At 44.9% G+C, this 16525-nt stretch overlaps 1 protein-coding gene across 2 annotated transcripts in view; it reads left to right on the top strand.

Annotated features, from left to right (window-relative positions):
* Nucleotides 1–5: 5 nt before the first annotated feature.
* UBE2D3 (ubiquitin conjugating enzyme E2 D3) overlaps nucleotides 6–16525 on the top strand; it is a 28046-nt gene continuing 11526 nt past the window's right edge. Inside the window, exons 1-2 of one of the 2 annotated variants that reach the window (XM_069978388.1) lie at nucleotides 6–29; nucleotides 15823–15886. In XM_069978388.1, coding sequence (XP_069834489.1) covers nucleotide 15886 — 1 coding nt within the window. In that variant the 5' untranslated portion in view covers nucleotides 6–29; nucleotides 15823–15885. Of the gene's footprint in view, nucleotides 30–397; nucleotides 799–15822; nucleotides 15887–16525 lie in introns of those variants that run through there. The other variant, XM_069978387.1, reaches the window with a different exon arrangement.

Below are 16525 nucleotides of genomic sequence, written 5' to 3'. Positions count from 1 at the left end.
CCCTCCCTCACACACAGTAACAACCCGCGGTGGGTGAAGTGGTGTAATGGCGGATGAATCAAGCAACTAGGCTTATACACTCTAGTTAGTAGTCCCCGCTAAGAGACCACCCTTCTCCCGCCACGTCAGTCAGCCGGTGACGCACTGCCGCACCTCGTTGCATAACATCGGACTCCGCCATTAAAGGCAGAAAAAAAAATAGTGAGGGTGTGAGAACCGCCGCTTCCGCTCGTCCCCTCACAGCGTGACATCACACTTCACACATTGCCATGTTTTGTTCTTCCCACAGCTGTCAACCCCTACAAGCCGGCGGGCACGAGCACGTCGGCCGGCTCCGCCCACAAGCTGAGCGCCTTGCGTTTTTCGCCCTCACGTGACGCCAAATGGGCGTGTCTTGCGTGAAAAGGAAGAGAGAGAGAGAGAGCGAGAGAGAGCGCGCTACACACCGCAGCCGCAGCTCAGTCTGTGACGTATTGGTGTGCGTGGCCGGGCCAAGCCTGAAGGTGGTCGTGTGACGAGCTGCGGGACTGAGCCCTAGAACGGGGGAGGGGCGAAAAATAAAAAAAAACATAAAAAGTCACCCGGTGGGGTTGCTAGTGGTTGATAGACGCCCGCCTTCAGACGTGTGTGGGCGGCTCCGGGTTGTAGCGTGTCCCGGATATTGTAGGGGGGGCACCACCACCTCCTCTTCTTACTCCGCCTCTTCCTCGGCTCTCTCCTCCTCCGCCCAGCTCGCCCGAATACCCGCCCGGCACCGGCAGCAGCGAGAGCATCATGGCGCTGAAGCGGATCCACAAGGTGAGGCTCCCCGGTCTGTATCCACGTAACGGTAGTACGGAGGCGGCTCGGGCCTCCCGGGCTATCCGCCCTGCGCCACACCGCCCGGTCATCCTGTCATCCGGGATGGCGGGCTCCGTGATGTGAGGCGGGAGTCCGCGGTCTCGTCCGGTGACTGAGGTAATCGCCTCCCCATGTTGCCGCGGTTTCCTCACGGTTCGGTGTGAGGCAGCGCCTATGATGGCGTACACTCGGCGCCGCTGCTCCCTCCCATGGCTGATCCCGCAGTATAAGATGGCGGCGCTGCCTGTGTTGTTGCCGCCGCACATAGCGCGCTGTGTAACACTCTCATCCGCCCGCCATCCACCTGTACCGGCTCTCCGTCCCCCGCCGGGGGTCACTCTGTTACCACAGGATGACTGACCGCCCATGTGACCGGCCGGCCGCGCAGGCCTCACGGAGCCCGGTGCTCATGCGTGCTGCCGCTTTCACTTTCCCCAGATAGCAGATCGCCAGTCATTGCCGTTTACCGTGTAACCAGGCCGGGCGCGCTCCCTGCCAGCCATGACAGCGCAGCACCGGCGGAGCTCGCTTTACTGCTGCTATAGAAACCTTACTATTGTATCATTACATAAACAAAGGCCCAGCTTTATCAATCTTTTGTGACCAATCACAGCTCGGCCTACGTAGAAATAGCTAAATCTGGGCCCTGTTGCTTACTTCCTCCTTTGTGTTGATTTCATTTCCTTAGGCCTTGTCCACACATCCGTGAGAGTGTGTGAGATACACGGTCTGAGATTGTGGATCGCACATCGGTGGGCCATCCACAATCAGACTACTCGCTTGGGGACGAGATTATAGGGGTACTCCGGGCTAGGGGCTTTTTTGCCTGTTAATGAGGGCAATGACGTCCCTTTACTTACCCTGTTCCGTCGGCGCTTCCTGGTCACTGACGCAGACTCGAGACGTGACGTTTCAAGTCCGCTCGGCCAGTCAGTGGCAGAGGCCGGATCCGGCCTCTGCCACTGACTGGCCAAGCGGACTTGAAACGTCACGTCTCGAGTCTGCGTCAGTGACCAGGAAGCGCGGACCAAAGCGGCGCTGGAACAGGGGAAGTAAAGGGATGTCATTACCCTCAGCCACCTCCTCCCTGGCCATAGTCAAAAAAGCCCTCAGCCCGGAGTACCCCTTTAAAGGCTATGGTGCCCAGAAGATGTGATGGTAGGTTCACACTACGGAACCCGAGCGGCGAATTTCCAACGCATTCCGTAGCTCCTACCCGTTCATGGCCGCGTTCCGCTATCTGCCAAAAGAATTGACATGTCCGGAATCTGCCCGTGCATAGAATAGTGTCTATGGCACAGGCAGAGAGGTGCGTGGCCATGAACGGGTACGAGTTATGGAATACATCTGAAATTCTTTGCTCGGGTTCTGTAGTGTGAACCTACCCTAAGTGTTGGTCCTATATTGCGGGGGGGGGGGGGGGGGGGGGGGGTCCAAGCTCCTGGCCAGTGAACACACTGGCATTCATGGTTGTGTGCGTTGGCTATAATGTCTCCTATACAGTTCATAGTTGCGAATTATAGCCGTGTGATGTGAACAAGACTTTACTCTGAAGCCCTTTATTTCATAAATTGTCGAATTTACAGCCACCGCTATGGTGGCCTGTTGCTTGGTAGCCAAGGCAGCTTTTCACTTCCCTAGTGCACCTCAGAAGAGGCCTAGTTGGTCTAATGGCAATATATAGTGTTGTGTGTATTGCCCATCACTTAGTTTGACAAGACAGAGGCCGTACCCCACATCAGATTATCGTGTTCGGTATCGGATGTTGCTCATCTGATATGTACATGTGACAGGTGTAGGGTTAGAATATGGCAGCAGGTGTCTGTAAACTCCATTAGACACTTGTAATGTTTAGCACGTGTAAGCAAGTCTTTGTTAGTTCTATGGTGGACTCTTTCAACACAGATGTAATGGCCTCCATACTAAGGCTATGTTCAGACATAGCATTTCCATCTTTTGACAAGGCAAAATTATAATGGAAAGATTGGCACAGTTTGTGTTTTCAACCCACTCCTGGTTTTAGTTGAAAAGCTGACCGAAAGAATGACAGATACTGTGTGTGAACATAGTCTAAGTCTCCCTGCCATGTCAAAACATTTGTAGAGTCCAGATCCTCACAATCATTAGAACTGGGAGAAGCGCTTGGCCGATTGCTGCGATCTTTATCTTGCTGCAGGAGACTGTCAGCATAAATAAAGTGGAGATGGAAAAGGCAGCGAGTCGTGGAGCAAAGCTCTTAGTAGAGTGCTTCTCCCGGCTGTCTTATAACTAGTGGTGGCTTTGACACTCAGATCTGTTGCAGCTTTCTTTAGGATATGTAATTTTTTATTTTTTTTTCTGCGCAAAACTCAAACTCTCCAGATTTAGCAACGTTACCTGAATAGTCGGCTTTTGGTTTCCCGCGACTGCAGAAGTTGTATGCCGCCTAAGGAAGTCCTGGAAAACATGAATACAGCTAAAGGCTCAATACTACTTATGACCGATCAGTGACTTATTTTATTACCATTCAGATTTTTTTTAGCTGAAAGGCTTTTTAATTCTTGCTTTGCACTTAAAAAAGACTTTTCACTCCGGCACCCAAGGCAGAGCCCATGCGACCCCTGGTAGAGCCCTGGATACTTACCTCCTCCTACAAATCCCGCTCCAGAAGCCAGTCCTGCTGTAAAGAAATCGTTGCCCGACGGATGCATGCGCAATATGTAAATGACTAGAGATGAGTCCAACGTCCATAGGAAATCACTGCTCACTGATTTCCTATGGTCGTCGGTCTCCTCTTGTCACTTAGATATTGTGCGTGCAGTCTGTCGGGCAGCGACTTCCCCGTGGCGGGATTTGCAGGAGGAGGTAAGTATCTGGGGCTCTACTGGGGGTCGGGGTGAAAGCTCTCCCTTAAGGTGTGTAGGACTTTGTTTTTGTGTTTTCTTGCTATGCCAGTAATTCCTTGCGTACGCCTCTTTCTCTTCAGCCAATGTAAACTGACATCCAGGTTTTTTTTTTCTATTCTGTGTCCTTTAGATTGGTCATTGCTGTTCCCTATAGAAGTACTTTGGTGTGAGTTTGAGCCTTTATATGGCACAAATATAATGAAGGCAGGGCCTTTAGGCTGACTCCCCACATATGTTCTAAACACAATGGAAATCAACCCCAATTTCTCTCCTAACAAATAGGCTATCTGTTGAAAACTTCCATGGCACACTTAAGGGTCCTATTACACCAACAGATTATCCGACAGATTTTTTTGAGCCAAAGCAGGAATGGACCATAAGCAGATAACAGGTCATAAAGGAAAGACTGAGATCTTTCCAATTTTCAAATCCGTTCCTGGCTTTGGCTTAAAAAAAAATCTGTCAGATAATCTGTCGGTGTAATAGGGCGCTAACAATGTATAGAAGTAAAGTTGTCTTTGAGTAAAAGATAACAGGCTGATTGCTGGGGGTCGAACCACCAGACACAACTAATTCTAAGAATGGGTATACAATTGCCCCACATCTAAGTGCTCACTGCACCTGCACGGCCTGCATTCTATTCATACTTTATAGAGCCTCTGAATGCTTAGATGGGAATACCCCTTTAATCAATAAATTAGTTACACTCTTAGGGCCCTATTCCACCGGACGATTATCGTTCGCATAATCGTTAACAATCTCAAACGACAGCTATTGCGAAAGACCTGAAAACGTTCACTCATTTCCATGGAACGATAATCGTTACGTAGGATCGTATTTGCGATTGTTTTTTCTCTGCTATTGCGTTCGTATCTACTGTGAACGACCGTCCGTCTTATTCAATGCGAACGTTTTGCGAACGAGCAACGATTAAAATAGGTCCAGGTCTTATAAAGCGATCAACGATTTATCGTTCGGTCGTTAATCGTTAACTGCATTTCAACCGAACGATTATCGTTTAGATTTGAAAGATAATCGTCCGGTGGAATAGGGCCCTAAGGGTCCATTTACATAGATTATCTTCTATAACAAGAAACACTGTATGACTATGTTTCACAGGTGTGGAAACTAATTTTTATTATCATTACAAAACAATGTGAATAACACATATACAAGACATACAAGGATTAGTGATAGGCTAATGTGTCCCTGCCTATGCTAGTAAGGAGTCCTCTGGTATGGGCGTCCCCAAATGCCAAGTACAGAGAAACTATCCCTGCACTCTGGAAATAGAAGATAGTATAAGAATTTATATATACATTGTAATACTACCACAACACATTAGTGGTAGTAAAAGCGGCATATCATATAATAAGCATGCTATAATGCAATAATGTCCTATAGCAGAGACACATATAACTATATCATGAAATGCACTGAATCAATAAGGTGCAAAGAGCTGGATGGCGTCTGTGGCTCAAGTCATTTAGCCAGACTGTGCCTATCCCTAAATATTAGAGTCATCTATGATTCGCAATGAGCCAATCATCTATAGATACAGTAACCTGACGTCACACTTCTTCCAACGCGTTTCCCCCTGCTGTTTAAGAATAAAGCGGGTTCATCAGGGAAATGTGTGGGTCACGTGTAAGGCAACAGTAGTGCTTAATTTAATCGTCAAAAAGGATGTCTTTGTGGGGTGATGATGTCCTTGATATAGAGTATCTAGTCTGTCGAGCCTAAGAGCCCACGTGGATGGGGGTATTCTGAGGACTATAGGCAGCTTGAAGGTATAAAGTAAGCGTCCAGGTTATGTTGGATTGCTGTGTTGAGTTCTTGATATTGTTCCCCTGGAGTTCCAAGGTGGACCAGATTATGCCCGTTAATGATGATTGTGCCTGTTAGTACTGATTCGGCATGTGTGGTTCGGCATGTATGGTTAATGCCCGTAAATAAAGATTCGGCATACGTGGCGTATAACCCAGACCTGTGTAAGATATCAGCGTCCGTGATACCCGTCAGCCGTCCTGTGCATGTCCATGATGAGGAAACAGCTGTTTCCTCATCATGGACATGCACAGGACGGCTGACGGGTATCACGGACGCTGATATCTTACACAGGTCTGGGTTATACGCCACGTATGCCGAATCTTTATTTACGGGCATTAACCATACATGCCGAACCACACATGCCGAATCAGTACTAACAGGCACAATCATCATTAACGGGCATAATCTGGTCCACCTTGGAACTCCAGGGGAACAATATCAAGAACTCAACACAGCAATCCAACATAACCTGGACGCTTACTTTATACCTTCAAGCTGCCTATAGTCCTCAGAATACCCCCATCCACGTGGGCTCTTAGGCTCGACAGACTAGATACTCTATATCAAGGACATCATCACCCCACAAAGACATCCTTTTTGACGATTAAATTAAGCACTACTGTTGCCTTACACGTGACCCACACATTTCCCTGATGAACCCGCTTTATTCTTAAACAGCAGGGGGAAACGCGTTGGAAGAAGTGTGACGTCAGGTTACTGTATCTATAGATGATTGGCTCATTGCGAATCATAGATGACTCTAATATTTAGGGATAGGCACAGTCTGGCTAAATGACTTGAGCCACAGACGCCATCCAGCTCTTTGCACCTTATTGATTCAGTGCATTTCATGATATAGTTATATGTGTCTCTGCTATAGGACATTATTGCATTATAGCATGCTTATTATATGATATGCCGCTTTTACTACCACTAATGTGTTGTGGTAGTATTACAATGTATATATAAATTCTTATACTATCTTCTATTTCCAGAGTGCAGGGATAGTTTCTCTGTACTTGGCATTTGGGGACGCCCATACCAGAGGACTCCTTACTAGCATAGGCAGGGACACATTAGCCTATCACTAATCCTTGTATGTCTTGTATATGTGTTATTCACATTGTTTTGTAATGATAATAAAAATTAGTTTCCACACCTGTGAAACATAGTCATACAGTGTTTCTTGTTATAGATTGTGTTTGAAATAATACTGTAGACATCTACAATCGCTAAATCGGTCATAGTCTGACCAACTACTGATTTACTTTACATAGATTATCTGACAGATTTGAAGCCAAAGCCTTTATGACCTGTTCCTCTTTAGTCTCTGTTCCTGGCTTTGGCTTTAAATCTTTGGCAGATAATCTGTCAGATAATCTCTGTGTAAATGGACCCTTAACAATGCCAATAGACGCTATCTACTAACATAAAGCCAAATTTGGCATATCAAATAGCATGAGTTGGTGTTAAAAAAACAAAACAACTTTCCTTAACAGTCCGGTCCTTAAAAGTTACCGAGCTGTAAAAAAAAAATGCTGCTTTCTTCCAGAAGCAGCTAGTTTTACAGCTAAGTTCCTTTGAGAGGAATTGGGCCCATTGTAGTACCACACAACAATAGTTTTTGCTGACTTTTTTTTTTTTTTTTTTTTTTTTGCAAGAATGTGCATCCCCCCACCCCCCTCTATTTATGGATAATAAACCCTTTAAATGTTTGGGTAAATCGGTATTCTTCCTGGGCAGAGGTAAGTACTTGGCCCTACTCAGTGATAACCCCTAGATAAAGTGTTTCTGTGTCTGTTACCTGAAAATACCTCACTAATATATTTTACAAAAGGTGGGCTTGTCAGCCTGCAGACAAGAGGATTTAACTTTGAGTGCTTTCCCAGTTACGGACATTGATGGCATATCTAGACTTCTAGTATTTGTGGGTCCTAAAGATGTTGGGAGCTTAAAGGGGCGTTGTGTAGAGTACATTTTGTAGGGTGTACTCGGTTATGTTAAATAGAAAACACTACACATATCTTCCCCTGCTCCTCCACTGTTCCCACTGAACCCTAGTGTTGCTTTGCAGTGTCTCTGGGTTCAAGATCAACCATGAAATAACCTGCATAGCTAATCTGTAGCCACATAAAGGCAAGGATAGGGTTTTTTTGTTTGTCATGACCCTGAGCACAATAAAAAAAATATCCACCCAAAGTACCTCTTTATAGGGGTAGTCAGACTAGTAGTCGCCCATGAGCTTTAGGGCCTTAACAAGACTTTAAAGGGGTTATCCAGCGCTACAAAAACATGGCTGCTTTTGCACCACTCGTCTCCAGTTTGGTTGGGTTTTTGAAACTAGGTTCCATTGAAGTAAATGAGCTTCAAGGGGTTGTCCAGCGCTACAAAAACATGGCAACTTTTCCCCTCTTGTCTCCAGATTGGGTGAGGTTTGGAACTCTGTTCCATAGAAGTAAATTGCGAACCACGCCTGAACTAGAGACAAGAGGGGGGGGGGGAAAGTGGCCATGATTTTGTAGCGCTGGATAAACCCTTTAATTGCCATTGATGTAGCCTATTGTAACCTTAGTTGCTACAGATTGTCCTCTCAACTTGCCAAACTCTAGTGATGCTACCTGTATGGTAGTTGCTGTCGTAAACACAGAGCTGTATGCTTTTAGAGTACAGTGGTCCCTGGAGGGGAGCAGTGGGGACATGTCTACAATGTGTTTGCAGTTGTCATGGCAGCCAGGGGCTTATTGAAGACCTCTAGGCCTGCCATGATGGTGCTCCTGTTACACCCTGCCAGAGGCACTGTGTAATAGAAGATTGGTAAACTGACACTACACTGTCATACGTTAGTATCAGGAAAATCAATAGACTGTTAAGACTGGTCACGTATTAAAGGTGTCTTGTCTGAAAATGTCCAAACTTTAAATATAACATGTACTTGGTATAGTATGTTGAACTCTTCAAAAACACTTATTTTCCATATCACTCCAAAAAAAAGTTATGTGATATAAAAGGTAATATGATGCCTCATGTTTATTGTGACATTATGTAGTCATTGGACATTGTGTGGGTGTAGATTCATCTGCATATGCAATCAATTGCCACTCACATCTGGTCTTGGAAAGTATACTTCTGAGAGAGGCTTAGGGCAGAAGTGGAGCATCAGGGAGCAGAACAGAGGAAAGACCTTTTTTGCTCCCCAAATAACTCCTGTACATGTTCACATTTACTTAATACACTATGGATTTTATGCTGCAGACTTCAGCCGTTTGTTTATATTGAAGGGAACCAATGGCCACAAAATCAGACCAGAAGCTAGTAACACAGCAGTACACATCCAGTAGCAGTGTCCCCAGACACACAAATATCCACGTTACACACAACCCCTGAAAATCAAGTTCTACTCCTAGATGACCCTCAACATACATGTACGACCTGGCCCCCTTGACCAGATGACCCTGGGCATACAGGTACGTCTAGAGTGCATATCCCGTTATAAAACACGCTCAGGAGCAGAGCGTGGTTCATAGCCGGTGGGGGCTGATCGGCACCCCCACAGTGTGATAGTTGTGGTCCTTATCTTTTACCTTCTTCCGTGCGGTCCAGCCGGCGTTCTGCAAACGATAATCTCACGTGTAAACGCAGCAAACGATCAAACGACGAGCGGGAAATCGTTCATTTTGATCTTTCAACAAGTTCTCAAATCGTCGTTGATCGTTCTCAAAAAAATTTGCAGATCGTTCTTTGTGAACAGTCGTTCGCCGATTTAACAAATGTGTGAGATAGGCTCTAAGCGATCGCAAAATGAATTTCCGTACCATATATCTTACCATCTAAACGCTGATCGTTATGGAAAAAAAATTGTTACTCCGACATCGTTAATCGTACAATCAGGCGAATTATCGTTCCGTGTAAATCTAGCATTACTTATAAGAGTCACAATAGGGCAATTTTACTAATTTGCAAAAAATTATTTCATTAAAAAAACATTTAAATTGTGTAAACTCGGACTGACCTATAGAATAACAATGTCTGGGCCTTCATTATCAAAAATAGTCCGTTTGTCACCTAAAGACGTTGTAACATAGCCTAAATCTGCATGCTGTACCCGATTACGTACATGTACCTGCATGGTGGCTCGTGTTATTGATGCCTCCCCCCCCCCTAATTTTTACTGGCATGTGTGAACCTTAGGCTGCGATTCCACGTTTGCAGTTGAGAACTACAAAGAAATGCTTATGGGGGGAGGGGGGGGGGGGGCATGCAGTAATTCGCCCAGCGATAATTCGCCCAATTGAGCGTTCACGATTTTGAAGCAACGATTTGGTATTTACAACGGTCAGCGTTTAGACGAATAAATCATTAGAAAAATCGTTATTGCAATCGTTAAGATTCTTTTAAGCCCATCTTTCACAGATAGGCTTAACAGAACAGAGACTGTTTACACAAAGGGATATGGGAATTTTTAGCGAGCGACAATTTGAGAGCATGGTGAAAGATTGAAGTGAACGATTTTTGGTCATCGCTTGATCGTTTGCTCTGTTTACACGGAACGATTATCGCTCAAATGTGGTCAATATTGCGAAAAACCAACGATCGTTCGTGTAAACGCAGCGTTAGATTGATTTAGCAACAGACTTTGATTATGAATCTAATGCACCCGGTAATACTGATCACATTGTAAAGCCCAGACAAAATTAGTTTAAAGTGTGTATGTATGTGTATGTATGTATATGTATATGTATATGTATATATATATAATTTCCCCTCCCTTTAAGCATACTGTTTACCTGCTAAAGTTTTGAAAGGGTATCCTGCTATGCAAGCACAATGATAGGTACCCTTTAACTTCTGATTATGTAAACAAAAAACGCAAATGTGGAAACTACCTAAAGTTTGTTTTTTTTCAGGCTAAATTGATTGGCCTTTCTGGAGGCATAGCCTATGGCTGTATCTATGTATTCCAGGGGCTCCCTAGGGCTGCATCTAACCTCTACAGCTGCCGGGAGTCAAATGCCGAGCGTGCTGGTGAGGAGAATGTTGCAGAACCCAAACAGTTCAGCGCCTCTGCTCAACGCTACTCGGAATACTTGCTACAATGTGCAGCTTGACGCTGTTTGTTGCAGTTGGAACAGTAACCAGAAATGGCTGAACTAGAGGTATTTCCGTATGGGCACTGAGTAGTTGGACAAACTGACACTTTTACTTCAGTACTGACTACTCGCATCCATATCATCAGAAGATCTCAGAACTGGGATGTGTTCTAAATCATGGGTGAGTAGGGAATCTGAGGATAAATGAGTAATACTGGCTCGTCTGGCTGAACCTAGATACCCATGGTAATCTATAAACAGATGAGTCAAGTGTAATTATTCGGACAGCTCAGGTTTTGCCTTTGTTGAATAGAAATGCAACATTCCATTGGGAACATCGTACCAACAGACAAGGATCATGATGTGTGACAATGTTAGGGGTTCTTTGTCACCCATTGACAAAGGTAAATGCAATCTTGAGGCCATCAGTACACATCCAGAGAAGCTTTCCTATATATAGTAACTGGACATGCCAGTTTTTTTAGATTATACAGCATATATTTATTTGTAAGTGGCCTGTCATGGACTAGTATCCAGGTCACATTCCACTTCTACTTAAAGGGAATCTGTCACTAGGCTTATGCTGCCCTAAATGAGGGCAGCATAAACTAGTGACATAAATATTAAACAGAACTGTGTATTTGTGTATGCGGCTCCATCTGCTGGCGACTGATTTGACAGCTGTCTGCTGATAGACAACTGCCAGCCAGTCAGCAGAGGAAGCTGGTGCTCATGAATATCAAGGACTACTGAACACACTTAAGAGAAAGGGACTAGTGTGCGGTGCTCAGAATCCTCATTCAGGGGGATATCTAGGAATAGGCTGCACAGAATGATATAAGTGATGCACGATTCTGTTACTAGATCACTCTACCCTTAGATAAGGCAGCCTAAACCTACTGACGGTCTCTTAAAGCATTCAGCTGCCCTTCAGCTTGGGGTAGGGTGAATGGCTGTTACATGGATATATTTAGGATACTAGTTAGATTGCTGGTCCTGACTTTCCCAACAGGAGCTAGCATATTACATGTTAATTTAGGGCTGGGTGATATGGCTAAATCTCATTTTTATTTAATTTTGGAATTTTCTCCTTGCAGCAATAGATACTATTTTAATTGTTTGAGACAACAACTGCATTGCTTTCCAGTGTTTTAGTGCTCCCCCTGTACCCCCATGTAGTATAGGAGATCATATTTGTCTACATACCCGGTAAACCCCTCCTCTTCCCCTCACTCTGGGCACACACGTTATCCTCCCGACCGCACATGGAGGTTCCTGGTCTCTTGAGGAGAAGGCAGCAGGGACAGCCGAATTTGGGTGACTGGGGCAGAGGTGATAGTGTTGCTGCGGTTACTGGAGCTGTACAGCGGGATCAATCCAGCTCCAGCAGCGACACCATCACCTCTGCTCCAGTCACCTGAGCTCAGCCGTCCCTGCGGCCTCTCCTTAAGAGATCGGACACCTCTGTTTGCGGTCACCAGGGGAGCGTATCCGGTACCACAGTGCCGTCTGTACCTTATTGCAACACACCGCCTGCAATTTTTTTGTTAAAATCGTATTTACAGTTAATCACCCTTCCCATTACACTTTTATTTGTGGTGCACAAGTGATGTTTAGACAGGTAGTCTTTCTTAATCAGGAGATTTTTTTTTTTTTTTGTAGTGTAGACCTGTTTACGTTTGATCCCTTGATCTTATTGATATGACGGTTATACATTTTAAGTAGCCACTTTACAAGAAATGCCAAAAACAGTGTTGGGGGTAGAGGTAGTGCTTGATTCTATTAAAGGAGTATTCCTATCACCTAAACTTTTGTTTGGTGATGGGAAAAGCAGAAAAAAATTTGCAAAGGCTTTGAATTAACATTATTGCTTGTTTGTGAAATTTGGCCCCTTCATCTCCTTGTATAGCTGTCAGCTTGTTTCCTAGTTTCCCATCCACAGATCTGAGCGGTGGCATGGCTGTGACACACTTGGGTAGCCTAAATCCTTGGCTGCAGCAAGCTCAAAATGATCCTTTCAGAGACACTTTGACTAGGAGAGTGAGTTCTAGGCTATTTTGGACATCAGCAGGGAAAGGACGGTAAAATGAAGATGTCTGAGCAGGAACGCAATGCCAGGCCAGCCACAGTATGACGCAAGGATAACACAGTGCTGTGACTCACACCCAGAGGCGTGATCCCAGTGCTGGTCGGCCCCAGGAAACTTACAACTTGGGATCCAGTTACCGGTACACCATGGGTCACTGTCCCCAGACGACCCTAGGAAACCGGTACGTCCTGGGCTATGAAGCTCGCTTCGGAGCAGAGCGCGCTTCATAGGAGGTGGGGGCCAGTGTACAGCCCGGCCCTCACCGTTCATGACAGGCTGCAGCGTGTCATTAACCCCTTAAACACCGCGGCGTGTAAGTGACAGGGGCAGTCCCCTGTCACTTACCGATCGGGGCTGCGGGGGTCCTGATTGTTTTAACGGACTGCCAGAGGTCTCTCACCTGCCTCCATGCGGTCAGATCGGCGCTCTGTTGCTTGAGTCTGTCACAGGCAGGCTCAATCAGAACGCCTATTACACTGATCAATGCTATGCCTATGATGCTCCTATCTAATTACTCGGGAACAGCGGGACCAAATACACAAACCTGCTGATAGTTCCGCTTTAAAGGGGTATTTTTTACATTTATATAAAAAGGTCCTTTTACATTCCAGTATATTAGACAGTCTTGTATGCGTTGTTTTCTATCGCACTATGCACACAGTCATATGTTATGGATCTGTGCTTGTACCTGTGGAAATCAATGGGTATGTGTAAACTGCAAACAGCTTATGCATTGATGTCAGTAACCATCAGTAACTTGCTGACCAGTTGACTGCCTTTCCTCTCTTTTTCAGGCAGCTTCCTTCTGTTTTGCGGATCCGACAAATCAGATGCATTGCAGATGACTTTTTTTTTTTGTGCAAAACTCTGACAAATAGACCTGGACAGAAAAAAAAACACAATACTGATGTGTGAAAGGGGCCAACAGCATAATTGGTAGACCAAACCATTCAGCCAAATACACTACTCACAAAAAATTAAGGATATTTCACTTGCAGTTGAAACTTATGGAAGATGTAAATTCCCGCATAAAAATAGGGCATTTAGAATGTACCTGTTGTCTTTAACTTTCAAAATGTAAATCAGCCGGGGATGTAAAATAAAATGTGCAATTTACATTCATTAGTTTTGTTTTTTGTTTTTCTATCATGGTTAAAGACTAAGTTATACTTACCAGAAATCCAGGTCCAGTCTCCAGGAAGCAGCTTGAAGGAGAGTAAACGTGTGTTTAGTCCCGGCCAGTACAGAGAGCTTAATGAGTCCCATCAATCAAATGACTGGCGGCAGAGAATTCCCAACAAAAACTCAAAGTCTCAATAACTTATGTGCCCTTGAGCATCAGTTATAGCTTGACAACTTCTCATGCTGTTCACACTGATCAAGCGACGAGCAATAAATTTCATTTTGATCTTTCAACAAGTTCGCAAAAAATTCGCAGATCGTTCCATGTAAAGTCGTTCACCGATTTACCCTATGTGTGAGATGGGCTTAAGCGATCGCAAAACGAATTTTCCTTACAATGTATCGTACCGTCTAAACGCTGATCGTTATGAAAAACACATTGTTAATCGTACGATCGGGCGAATTATCGTTCCGTGTAAACGTAGCATAAGTGAGAACATGTTACCTAGGTCTGTAGGTTATGGCCTCAGAATTGACAGCTGCATTTGTTTAATAGGTGCGCTTGAGATACTACTGCCAACAGCATGAGCAGCTTCCTGATGTGATGTCACATTCACCCTTCTTAGCAGTCCAGAATCTGATAATGCTTCCACACTAGATATGAAATGTGATAGGTATGTTGCAGTGAAATGATAGAATCAGGGATTCGATCAAATCCCGGGAAATGATGAAGTGACCACGCCGTTCCATCATTTCCCCAGGGATTTTAATCAAATCACTGACCGCTTTCAGGGAAGTGATGGCATGAGCTCTTATTTCCCGTGACATAAAATTTGCTTACCGTATCGCTGCTCTGCTCCCTGTCCACTTCCGCCTCCTCTGCTCCTCGTTCTGCTCATTTCCCCTGCTGCTTGACTCCTGCTCCCCCAGCCTGTCCGTTCTGCTCCCTGTCCGCCCCGACACTATATGCCTGCTGGCAGGTGTGCTGCTCTGCTCCCCATCAGCCTCCGGTCCCGTTCGCCCCGCCCCCAACACTATATGCCTGCTGGGAGGTGTGCCGCTCTGCTCCCCCATCCGCCCCGCCACCATATGCCTGCTGGGGAGGTGTGCCGCTCTGCTCCCCTGTCCGCTGCCATGCCTGCCAGGAGTTCCTGTCCGCCCCCGCTGCCATACGCCTGCCGGGAGGTGTGCTGCTGTGCCCCGCCATCAAACATAGAGCCGGGCGACTCCTCGATCGTTCATTCCATCATTTCCCTGAAAGAGGTCAGGTATTTGATCAAATACCTAGGGAAATGGTGGAATGCCGTGTTCATTTCATGATTTCCCGGTGTTTGATCAAATCCCTGCATTCTATCATTTCACTGCAACAGATAGATAATTTGCTGAATCGGCTGACTTTTGGCAGGACCTGCCTATGTGTAGAGTGGTCTCCCAACTCCTCCTACCAGAGTTGAGATTTCTAAAGAATAGAAACATTGTGTTGGAATAACACACATAAAACCCTACAGTAACTGAGTTTTGTTTCCAGTATATAATTGATAAGTTTTCTTCATAAAAGGCGTCGCTGCGTGTGAAGACTTCTCTCTGGCATAAACAAAATTCAGTATGCTGCACATCATGCAAACCATTTCTCTTAGCTCGCGACAATTAATAAATGCATCTTCGACAAAGTGGATCCCACACTTCATTATGTATAACAATTCTATCAGTGGATTGTGAAAAGGGAAAATAGTTACGTTTGCACAAAGTACATTTCATACTTTACTGAAATTTTGGTATACTTTTTCCAGTGTCAGATTTCACAAACCTACAACAGCAAAAAACAAATGTTTTAAGGGGTGTTCTGGGCTATAGAAGCATGGCTTCCCCTTCCTCCAGAGGCAGTGCCAAAACGGTGTACAATTTTGTGTATGGTTTTTCAGTTCAGCCCTATATGAATCTACTACATAAGATTTATTTATCTTCACAGGAACTGAATGATTTGGCCCGTGATCCTCCAGCACAATGTTCTGCAGGCCCAGTTGGAGATGACAGTAAGCATTATTTATTGTAATGGGCTTTATGTATTCCTTTTAAATGCTACTGCCGGGTTTTGGTTTTTATCCAGTGTTAACTTAAGGGGTATTCCACCCAATGCAGTTAAAAAAAGAGAAAAAATTGCAAAAGCAGCCCTGTTGTACTGTGTATCCCCCTGAGCGCAGTAACTCCATTCATGCATTTCTGCATGCTTCTGTTCGCCAAATCGAAGTTTTTTTAAAAAGCCAGGAGACTAACTCCCAGCATGCACCACACCACCTCTGTCTCCCTCCCCCTTCTCCATCCTTTCATACTTTCTCCCTCTCTCTCCCTCATCCATTACTGTTTCCTCCCTGCATTTACGTCACTCTCTTCCTCCCTCATCCATCCGTGCGCAGCGGCTGCTGTGCTGGAGGAATGTACAGTGGTTTGCAATAAATTAGAATATCAACATGAAGTTATTTTTTTCAGTAATTCAACTCAAAAAGTGACCTCATATATTCTATGGTCAATACATATAGAGTGAACTTTCAACCATTTATTTCTGTTAAAGTTAATGATTATGTATCACAGCCAAGAAAGTCAGTATTTCAGAAAATTAGAATATTATGTAAAACCAACTGAAAAAAAAAATGTTTTTTAACATAGAAATGTCG

This window comes from Dendropsophus ebraccatus, chromosome 7 (assembly GCF_027789765.1).
Source record: "Dendropsophus ebraccatus isolate aDenEbr1 chromosome 7, aDenEbr1.pat, whole genome shotgun sequence".
NCBI lineage: Eukaryota > Metazoa > Chordata > Amphibia > Anura > Hylidae > Dendropsophus > Dendropsophus ebraccatus.
Note: the sequence above shows the minus strand (reverse complement) of the source record. Positions and strands in the feature narration are given on the sequence as shown.